Source organism: Notechis scutatus, chromosome 2 (assembly GCF_049901735.1).
Source record: "Notechis scutatus isolate UNSWTSFEM ecotype Mainland chromosome 2, rNotScu1.2, whole genome shotgun sequence".
NCBI lineage: Eukaryota > Metazoa > Chordata > Lepidosauria > Squamata > Elapidae > Notechis > Notechis scutatus.
The window spans coordinates 218,356,609-218,368,123 of record NC_142010.1 but is presented as its reverse complement, the minus strand read 5'-3'; the positions used below and the strand labels follow the sequence as shown (position 1 = coordinate 218,368,123).

The window sequence follows — 11,515 nt, the reverse complement described above, 5'->3', positions numbered from 1 at the left end:
AATTAAGAACAACCTCATATTTATGATGGATAGCAGCAGTGAAATAGCTTGTCTTTAGACAATAAACCAGTGTTTCCCAAACATGAATTCTGGGAGATGAAGTCCACACATCTTACAATTGCCATGTTTGAGAAATCCTACACTAGATGGTTAGTCTCAGAATTACCATAGATTCTATTCCCATGACTGACTGATATGGCAAACTGCAGGTTTACCAAACCATGCAACATAATGCTGGGACATTTTCAGTGGGCACATCCTAAAAATGGCACTACTGTATCAGATAGAAAAATAGTTATAGTGTGGAAGAAGTTATTCCAGTTGGTTTGACATAAAATTTTTCTATTTCCCATATTCTTATGCTATTTAATGAAAAGCAAAAAGCTAGAACTAATTTAGTCTTCAAAAGCCCACTTTAAAATCACCTTTCTACTACATCTTCCTTTTGATTTGAGTTACATCATCTATTTAGCAACTTATACCTTCATCACTGCAATAACTATATATCTGCAGTATTTATTGTGATTTCCTATCACTTGAAAAAGCAAGAGTAATTCCTGTTCCCCTAAAAGCCAATTGTATGCTAATACTTGATTATGCTGTGTACCTAGAGGCTGGCTTCAGATATCTACTTTACATTGTAAGGGGGAATGCAGAATGAATGACAAAAGAAAATGGGAAAATGCTGTTATCCAACTGATAGCTATGAGTGCGCTGGTGTTCCAGCATTGCCTCATTTTTATGGTAGACTCCAAAGAGTGTGTTCAACAATTAAGAGTAGAGGAATAGACTTTACTCATACAAATTTGAAATTTATAAGAGAATCTGTAATAATATCAGTAAAACTATTACATTGGAAATGTGATAAACTGATACATTTACCAACAGGCACTGAGTATGTTCAACTATACAAAAACATTAGTTTGGGGGCTCCTGCCCATGGCTGTGTATTGCTGAAGTTGCAATCTCACCATGAGGTATTGATCTCTAACTTTGCCTGATTTGTATCAATTCACAACTGTGTTTACAATCTCAATGAGTCTTGTAAAAAGTCATTTTTGTAATGGCACATTGATTTCAAGAAAACTAATCTCTCTTAAAGGGATGTTTCATTGGTATGGGGTCTTGAATTCTCTTCTTCCAGCAAAGCAATTCTTTGTTTGAGCATCCTGACTTGAGTCTCATGTCTTTCTACCATTGCCATCATCTGGGATTCCAGTTTCTTCAGCTTGTTTTGGTGCTTCTTCTTTGCTTTCTCATAGGCAGCCACAAGGTTACTATTGAAACATATAGAAAACATAGGCTAAGATAGTCATACCTAAACATCCATTCTGATTGGCAGCATCTTAAATGGTTATTAACATATTGGGCAGGATCCCCACACCAACATTTCAACCCCAGCTGGCTACACAGCTCTGCTCTGCTCTGAATCTTAAGTCCAACACTCTGCTAGTGAATTGACAGTCATATATATTCCATCTAGTGATTCATAGCAAGCGTAACAAAAAACGTGAATTTAGCTCAGCATACTGTATGTTGCGTTGACTGGAGGAACTCCTTACCTGTTTGCTCTTTTCAAGTCATTAACAAACTCTGCAGACTGCTGATGCCGAATTTCGCTGCTCTTAGTTAGTCTTTCTAAGGCACTCACCAACTCCTGCACTCTGCCTTTCAGTTTCTTTTCTCTGGAAAGTACAAAGCATAGTACCAAATAATGTACTCAGGGAAAATAAGTTGAACAATATCTTATTTATCATCTGCAATCTGAGCGACATGGATTACTCTGACAGCACGAAAGCCAGAGCAATACTGGTGTTGTTCATACGTTAATTAACTTATTGATTGAGGTTTGCAGCTGCATAAAGGGGTGACAGCGTGGAGCATTTTCCTGTGATGCAGATCTCAATACTATTATATAGCAGCAATAATATTGTTGCAAGTGACTATACTGCTGGAGGGCTGCCCATACTGAGTTCAAATGATATTCACAAATAGGACTCTAATGAGTCACTCCAAGGCTGTTTCAGTCTGGAAGATGCTACTGCTATTACATACTATTACTAATTGCTAACACTATTGCTTTTCTACTAACTGGTAAAATTGGTTGTAAAAGTATGCCCTTATTTTAGGAAAATTAATAATATTTATATGGCTGCCCAGGTATATGGCACCACCCTGGACAGCTTATAAACAATACATGTAAAAGCTAGCATCACCCAAAGTAATACAACCCTCACATCCAACAAGCAACCTTTCTTGGCTCAGACCATGCAACATTCCAAAGGCTTGTTGAAAAAGCCAGGTCTACAAGGCTTTTCAGAAGACTACTGGGATAAAGGTGGCATTGGTCTCCCTGCCAGCCCTGCATCTTAACCACTACATCACACTGGCTCTCAATGCCTTATATTATGGCTTTCGTTGGACAGCAATTCCAAGATGGCCAACCCATTTCTTATGAAACAGTAAGCAAGTCAGACTTGACCAATATGTACCTAGTTTTCTACCTCTAGCTAAGAGGTACTTCACAAAGTACGGGAGGGTAAGCAGGCCCCTCTTTAAAGCAATTGTATCAGATTCCATATAAATCTGAAAAATGATATGGCTGCTTTACAGAAAAGTTTGCCTGTCTTCTGTCACACACTATTTATTGTATCTGAATCATCAACAGGCACAGTACAAATACCAGCATAGTTGGAAATTCTATTTTGGTTTTGGGGAGTTCTTATAGTTCAAGATGTATACAATTTTTTCCCCTATAAATACCTCTTGTGAAAGGTGAAAATAGCCATTAGGAATAACAACACCATCCAGTTTCTATGAAAATGCCAAAAAATATAGCTTCTTTGTCAAAATAAATAAAAGCTTGGTCCTAAACGTATTAAAAGATAGCATTGAAATTACTTTCTTATTGTCATTATATTTATTTTTCTTTTAAAACTTTTATTTGTAATTATGAATGGCTACAAGATAGCAGAGCATCAATACTGAAAAAAAAAAAAAATCTTTGGATCCCCTTCACTTTCAAAGAGCCAGTACAATTTATTGTTTGTACAACATTATCCATTAACTTTTTATTAACAACTGCAGTCTTAATCTGGCCTCCGGGTGGCACTGTCTACAATGCCAAAAATCAAGCATGCTGCCCTTTCTAGTAAATTTCAGTTGAACAACAGATATTTTAAAGGAATGCTTCTTCAACAATGTTGTCATCACTAATCAACCTGTAAAGCAAGTTTGCTAAGGAGGTGAACCTCTATTAATGAAATTGGGAGAGAACAAGGCAGACTAAAAACACTCCTTATCTTATCTGAGTCAGAGACTGATCTAATTTAACTGAAGGGCAGGGTTTAATCTATGACTTAATAGCACATATGGCAGATTTGGAAGAATAGCAGAAGAGCTACTTCTAAGGAGTAGCTTTTTCACATATTACTAAAAGGTACAACGCTTTCAAGAATTAGATGAGGCTGAAAAATCCTGTGATTGGGTTAGATCGAAACCAAATACAGCTATCAATGGAATCTGGTACCTTGCTTCATTCGACACCCAGATCATGGCAAGAGCTTTTATGACTATTCAAGCCAACATAAATAAATGAACACATGGACGCCAGAAAAAGTACGGAGTAGAGCTGTATTAGCTGTTCATTTGTTCAAATCAATATCTGAAGAAATTATATCTACACTGAACAGAGAAACTGCACTAAATTGAAACAGGTCCATTTGAGCTTAGAATCCTCACCAGTGGGCAGCATCTCTCTAGGGTCACAGATAGCTTTGACACCAGCTCCTCAAAATGCTAGAAATTAATGCTATCTGGAAATAATCTGGCCAGGATCCCCTTCCAAATCCTCCTCTGACAAGTAACAGTTAGCAAAAATGAAGAAAGGGATTTAAAAAGTAATACTAGTATTGATGGGAATTTGCATGTAACTACAAGGAGCTTCATTTCCATTAATGACATCCTTTTTTATATTTCTTGGGAATCAATCTACAGTCCAAAAACAATATAAATACTGAATATAAATATTCAAATTTATAAATTCTTCATGTGTACCCTGTAATTGTTCTTACAAAAAGAATGCCAGATTATTTCAATTTTTGACCTACCTTTCTACATAATGCATTTTATCTTTTTATACTTCACTACACTTTTTATTAATTTACTGCTTCTACTAGAATTTAGTTCTTCTTATCCTTCACAAATGAGTAGACTTCTGTTAATGTTTTACAGAATCATGTTATAAAAAAATCATATGCTGTCCAATCATGAAAGGCACCAAAATATTTTTATGATGGAAAAGTGGTATACACAGGTAGTCCTTGTTTAGCAATCATAATTGGAACCAGCAACTCACTTGTTAAGCAATTGCTAACTGAACATGACTGTGCATGTGATTTTACTTCAACTTTCCTTTGCTTTATAGAGTTGTGTAGGTCACAAATGTTTTCTGTCATTTCTTTTTCATCACCGTATTATTAATTGTATATAGTCACTGTATGAGACAGTTGTTAAAACATGAACTACCTGTAAACTGACATCAGAATTCATCAGCAAGTAATATCTTTCCTTTCAATGGAGAATTAAAAGCTACTCAACATACTTTTATTTACAAATTAGCTTGTATTTGAAAAAAAGACATTTGTGAGGTAGTCTTAAGTTTCATCCCTTGATTTCAGCGTTTTGTTATGGCCAATCATCAATCTAATATAAACAAAAGACCTTGAGTTCCCTCCACTCTATCTCTCCTTCCCCCATCTTTGCCTTTTTGGCACCCTGCATAGCATTTCCACAGATGAAGATACTTGAGGACTCCGCTACCACTGCCAGCTGACCTTCCTCATTGTCTTTACCTTCCTCCCTGCCCAACCCAACCCCAGCCTGGTCTGGGAGATGCAATCTGTCCTATGGCCAAAGCCCTGCAGAGCTCTCCTGCCCAAGTCCTGGCCAGTCAGCCAAACTGCCACAAGGACCCTGAGCAGTGGCAGTGCTTCCTTCCCCTGGGCACACCCATCCCATGGAGCTACTTAGCAGGCAGGAACTCTCAAAGCATGAATCCATGGCCTACCTCGGGACCAGAGGGGATGGAACTGCAGCTGTGGTCACTCCAAAAGTTTCTCCACATGTCCTGCAGCTGCCCAGTTACCACTTGCTTCTGCCTTGCCTCCATGATGCAAAGACTGGACAGCTGCTTTAAAGCAGCAGTGAGCCTTGGTGGAAAGACTCACATGGTGGTGGCAAACTTTGCAAATCTAAGTAAAAGCAGGACAAGCAGAAGCTTCTGCAGGTGGCAGTTTGCAGTAGAACCTTTGCACCTGGGCACCAAGTAGGTCCAGGGAGAGCTGACACAAACCCTTTCATGCGTGGAAGGCAAGTTATCACGATCCCTAGCTAGCAGCCGGGTGAGATTGCTAAAGTAGGGTAACAATATTTTGAAATTTGATTCAGGATTTCAATTTGCTTCAGTTTTTCTGCTGACATTTCCACAAGAGCACGCTAGCTGAATAGAATTTTTCAGCATTCTGAGGTCTGACCTGCAGAACTAAAATTGAAAACTATTGTACTAGGTAAACAGGTTGCTAAATTCTTTAATTGTAGTATTGAATAGCTTTTTAAAATGATACATATTGTCTCATGCCCTTTAGTCTTATCTGTTTCAAAGGTTTTAAATCCATTCCTTGCTCTCATGCATTTTTAATAGAATCCTAGAAATATGATACAATAACCCTTTTCCCTTCCTAAAAAAACCCTCTCTATTATATCATCTTACTCTCCATTCTGCTTATGTATGATTGTTCCCTATAGGATATTTCGCCCATTCCTCTTCCCTGCGGAATAACTGCTCTTCTGTGCTCCTGAACTGTTAGTGAATTTATAAAGCCCAATATATAAAAAAGAAACTCCAAAACTTGCACCTCTCATCTAAGACTATGGGAGAAAGCCTACTTGTTCTGAAGGAACAATGTTATACTTAACACTCATGCCAAAATAATCTTATTTTTAGTACATACTGTTATTTTAGGATAGGCAAGTGGTACTATCAATTATTTTACAGAGTACCTATTCTCAAATGTGTGGATGTTGTGATCTGGCATAGGTGGTTTGGAGGTGCAGAATCTTATAATTTAACGTCTAAATACCTCCCCCCATGAGAGAAGCTGTGTAAGAATACTATTTAGATAAGCACAAACACACTGCAGCAACCCTAACAACAGAAAAAGGGAACAGATTATCCATACACCATCTTCTGACAAAATGGATACCCATATTAGGATAAGCTAGAATATCTATATTGCTATAACTATAATGCTTTCTTTGCTTGCAAGAAAAGCAGGTCTTGGTCATAAAAAGAAGTTTCTAACAGTCTTCCCTAATTCCTGAACAAACGGTATGGTCCTCCTTTGCAAATACCAAAGACACTGCAATAGACTGGATTGTTCAAAGTGCCACTAAATGACTCAGCTCTTCCAATAATATTTCAGTAGTCTCTTTGATCTTCTCCATCCATCTTAACTGTTGGCTGCTTCTCCTACTTTCCATAACCTTGTCAAGCGTAGTAGTTTTTTTTTTAAAAAAAGAAAATCTACTGTATCATTTATCATATTCGGGATTCCATTGCTAAACAAGCAAAACAAGGGAAGAATCAGTTTTGGTCTAAGACTAAATGGTTGGTTCTTCTTGCAAACCATGGTACCAGGGACTCATTAAGCTTGCTGACTGATACTATGTCTGTCTTCTTATTAACCCAAGAATTTTACTTTCTGTTTTTATTTCTGTAAGGCTAACAGCAGTGTTATCTACATATTCAAGTTAACATCTCAGACTATTTTGATTCCAGATGACATCTCTTCTAATCCTACCACTTATTTTATTATTTGCAACCCAAACCAATATTATACAAAAAGTATAGAAAGGGGCTCAGACCATTCATCAACGGAATAGGAACAAATCTGATGTGAATAGAAGTCAGCAAAATAAAAACTGAATTAAAATATGAAGCCTACAGAGAAAAAAACCCAAGGAAAAAAAACCACCCCAAAGTATCTCTCGGGGAAAGGCAGCTTGACATGTTTCCGATTGTTCCATTTTAAGCTCCTCCCTCCAGACTGCCTGCCCAGACAAGATCTGGATCAGTTCTTCCCTACCTAAACTTAACTGTCAGACAGATGTTCCTGCAAGGAGACAATCATTGAATAAGGTAGCTGCTAAACAAGGACTACCTATAGTAACAATGCAGCTGTCATTATACAGGAGTTACATGGCATACCAATATTAATATGAGCGCATCCGCAACTACTTTCTCACCCTTCCAGCTGCAACAGACAAAGTTATCAGCATGACAGTTAAAAGCTTCAAACTGCTGGCAAGTAGTTCCTTTATGCTCTTAAGAGTAATAAAATGGCTGACTGGATTGCCTGCTATAATGCACAACATAGTAAGATAATTAAATTGTTTCACTCTGGCCAGCATTAGAAAGCAATTTAGCAGAACTGTCAAAATATGTGTTATAGGAAGTACTGCTGATATTCTCTTTTTTTTCATTTATTTATTTCCAGTATTACTGTTAATATAAAACTTGGCAGCTTATTCTTATGGGGAATCTAAACTAACAGAGATAATTCTGGAATGCCATTTCTAAATTTGCCCTATCTCCCTTGTGATTTTTGATTAGCATAGTCACCTACTCTGGCCTCTAGAGTTTTCATGTACGTTGTGAGAATTAACAGCAATAATTAATCTGCTGGTTTATAGATATTGTGAAAACCTGAGGGACATGCAGATTAGAATTTCAGAATATGAAATGATAAAATGGATACTTCAAAAATGACATAATTGCAGAATGGTGAGAACATCTGAGTAATTTAAAGGCTGCTATAAACTCAGATTTATTAGCACCTTTCTGTTTGAAAAAAGGGGGGGAAAACACATCTCGCTTACCGTCTGAGGGCATTTGCCAATTCTGTAGTCAGCTCACTTTCATTGTAAGATTTGAGCTCAGTTAGTGTTAATGATGCTGATGTGCCATCTGTGCACTCCTGCAAATTAAACCAAGACAAGGTAGGATTATCTTGCATAAATCCAGGCACATTTTAAAGTTTATAGTAATCATAAAAACATATTTTTATCATCAGGCTATCAGTCACTCAGCTCCATTTTAACCTCTTCCAAAGACATAATCTTTCCAAAGAAAAACAGCATAACACGTAACAAAAAACAAAATAGTAAGAGATACACACAGCTTTCAAAATACCTATCCACAAATGCCATTAAAACTTAAAAGACAACACAAATTGATTTAAATCCTCTTAAAAATAGCATGCACAAAATCCTCTAAGTACAATAGGAAAGGAATATCACAGAATAGGGACTAGCAGAGAAAAAGTTCCTATTGTTAGTACTCAGTTTTATGCACCTTGGAAGTGATTGGTAAGCAAACTTGCAATACTGATCTTAAAAATATACATAGCTGTATATGGATATAGGTAGTTCCCCATATTAAAAGAACAAAGATACAACTTTAAATTAATGAATTAGCAACCATTGCAGCAAAAGGATTGATGCAACATTACCTACGTACCTACAGTATACTGAGAGCATTTGCATCAAGACAAATTCCTTGTGTGTCCAATCACACTTGGCCAATAAAGAATTCTATTCTATTCTATTCTATTCTATTCTATTCTATTCTATTCTATTCCTATTAGTTTTCAAGGACAAACATTCTCCCCACTTTAAGCATTTGATAAATGCTTTGGCACAAATTTGAATAAGTTTAATTTCTTACTATCCAAATATATACAGGGAGTCTTACATCCACAACTGAGCCCAAAATTTCCATTGCTAAGTAAGATAATTGTTAAGTCAGTTGTGCCCAATTTTATGACCTTTCTTATATGCAGTTGTTAATCAAATAACTGATCTTATTAAGTGAATCATACGATTGTAAAGCAATCTGGCTTTCTCATTGACTTTGCTTGTTGGAAGCCAGTTGGGAAGGTTACAAATGATGTATCCCAGGATAGTGCAATTGTCATAAATATATGCGAGTTACCAAGTTCCCTAATTTTGATCATGTGATCATGGGCTTGCAGCGATGGTTGTAAGTGTGAAAAGTGATCATCAGTCCCTTTTCTCAGTGCTGTTGTAACTTCAGTCACTAAACAAATGATTGTAAGTCAAGGACTACCCGTATGACAGTAACTCACCTTACTTGACTTGTCTTTGCTGCTGCTACTAGTTGAGCTGAGAGATCTCATTCTCTGTTCTTTTTGCTCTTCTACTTCTGACTTGAGGTGTTCAATGTGAACCAAATATGCTTGTTCCTGAGCTTCTCGACTGCTCAGCTTCAACTCGAGAGCTTTCTTCTCTTTTTCTAGCAAGTACAGCTGTGCTTTCAGTTCTGCCATTTCTTCCTGTTGGGGGAGACAGCAGAATATCAACGTAGCAGGTCAGATCAACAGAATTATCTGCATAACTAGCATGCAGAATTCCTGATAAGGTGTAGTCTTCTTAATCTTAGGTACAAAACATATGTTTCTTTTGGGTTCTATCGTTCACTACTGTTCTGGGTTGAATTGTTGTTTAAAAATAAATTGATTTTACATTAAAATATTGCAGCTATATATTAAAATTAAGATATCAAGATTGCCTTGCCTGATACATCACAACATAAAATACCTTCATTGCCATGAGTTCCTGCATAAGTACAGCGTTTTCTAGATCCAATCTTTGGCTGTCTCCATGAGGCTTGACATCATAACTGAGCGGGTCAATATGGATGCTCTCCAGCTCCAGCATGGTTAATTTAATAGCTGCTCTATCATTTTTTAGCTGTTGAATGTAGTCCTTCAATCTCTGCTCATCCTCCTTTGTGAACTCTGTATCACAGCTGCTTGCTGTTGAACTAGTCGTACTTAGGAAAAAAAGGGAAAACACATTTAGGAAAGATATGTCTAAATAGACCTCGTGTACATAAAAATAAAAGAAATAAACAAAAACATGTATCAGTGTACTGTAGATATTGATAATTTTCAGTAAACATTTTTTCAGTAAAACAGTGCTAAGAGCCAATGAATAACTTAATTGATGGAGAAGGCCTATCTTGGTTTAAGATTTTTGGGAAGGTTTTTAAGTTAGATTACACAAAAGTGGGCTTGATAGAATATTTACACAAAGAGAAGCCAAGCTTCATAATCTTTATGCTATAATTAGTATGACCTATACTCCGATATGATCTAAAATTAGATATTTGGTTTTCACATTTTATAATTGTAATTTATTACTTTATTTGTATCCTGACTTTAGATACATAAGCCTGCTGTCAATTTTTATGCAATATTATCTCAAATTAGAACAGACAGCCAATCCAATCCTGATGATACATGTTATGATTTCAAATAAAAGTTTATATGTTCCAGAATTTCTAGATAACTTAAGTTATTTCTCAGTTATTTTCCATTCCAGTCATCCAAAAAATTTTTTTTGTAGAGGTTAACTGTGATTCTTCTATTCATTCCTTAACATTCACTGTTGAACATAGTTATACTGCCACCAAAAAGAGACAGAAACAATTCCACATTTTCTACAACCTTGTGCAGAAACTATGTTGTCTCCTGAGGACCTGTAATCAGCTGATGGGTAAGGGTTAAGTCATCCATTAGCTCTGCCTGTCTGGAATGCTGGATGATCTCAGTTATCAGCAAGGGAATAAATCATTTTCTGCACTGGGTTGCAATATTTTCCATCCATTTTAGACAAAGAGAAGGAAGAAAGACATAACATATGAATGATTTCTGTAGCCATACTTAACATGGCTTTATAATGAAGCCTATTTTTCATTCTATTAAACTAAAAACTATCTTTATATTAGTTATCAAATAAACAGCTTGCCAGTCTTCTAAAGATTTCCAAGCATGCTTATCCTAGAAGTTACACAAAATATTGGCAAAGTACACAGATCTCCCTGAGCTATTCTTTTCATGTAGTAGCACTATATCCTCCAAATTTCACCAGTGAGCTTCTTTCTTAACTCTTTTAGGTAGCAACAAAAATGCTGTGAAGAAGCAGCTAACAAGTTACTTTATTTTTTTCTTAAATTTCCTTTGCCTTCATTGATAATTGAGAAAGGTGTAATATGCATGTCTATAAAGGTTCTTAGCCATCTAAATCATGGTTGTCTCAAAGGTGCTTTTCAAAAGGCAACTGGATTTTCTTTGTTTTCCTCATCCAAGAAGCTTTTTCAAGGTTCTTTAGTGCCTTCTCAGTGCCTTTTGAAAAGTACTTTTGGGTATAAATATATGGTTTTATGCAAAATGTTAGGATCCTATATATTTCAATCAGTCTTGAGGTCAATACAAGCTGACACAACTACAGTACAAAGTTAACATCAACTTTCTGTAAGTTCACTGTTTATATGCTATTGTCTACAGAATCAAAGTAAGAAAACTATGATTATTGCATGTAAAAATTCAGATCTTCCTACCAATACTTTTTAACATCTTTCAATAGAAATAAT

The 11,515-nt window shown here is 36.3% G+C and overlaps 1 protein-coding gene across 2 annotated transcripts in view; it reads right to left on the bottom strand.

The window, feature by feature from the left end:
* Positions 1 to 791: 791 nt before the first annotated feature.
* MCC (MCC regulator of Wnt signaling pathway) overlaps positions 792 to 11,515 on the bottom strand; it is a 199,994-nt gene continuing 189,270 nt past the window's right edge. For both annotated transcript variants that reach the window (XM_026673292.2, XM_026673301.2), the window contains 5 exons: positions 9,679 to 9,913; positions 9,207 to 9,413; positions 7,939 to 8,036; positions 1,563 to 1,685; positions 792 to 1,277 (listed from right to left, as the gene is read on the bottom strand). In XM_026673292.2, coding sequence (XP_026529077.1) covers positions 1,097 to 1,277; positions 1,563 to 1,685; positions 7,939 to 8,036; positions 9,207 to 9,413; positions 9,679 to 9,913 — 844 coding nt within the window. In that variant the 3' untranslated portion in view covers positions 792 to 1,096. The remainder of the gene's footprint in view (positions 1,278 to 1,562; positions 1,686 to 7,938; positions 8,037 to 9,206; positions 9,414 to 9,678; positions 9,914 to 11,515) is intronic.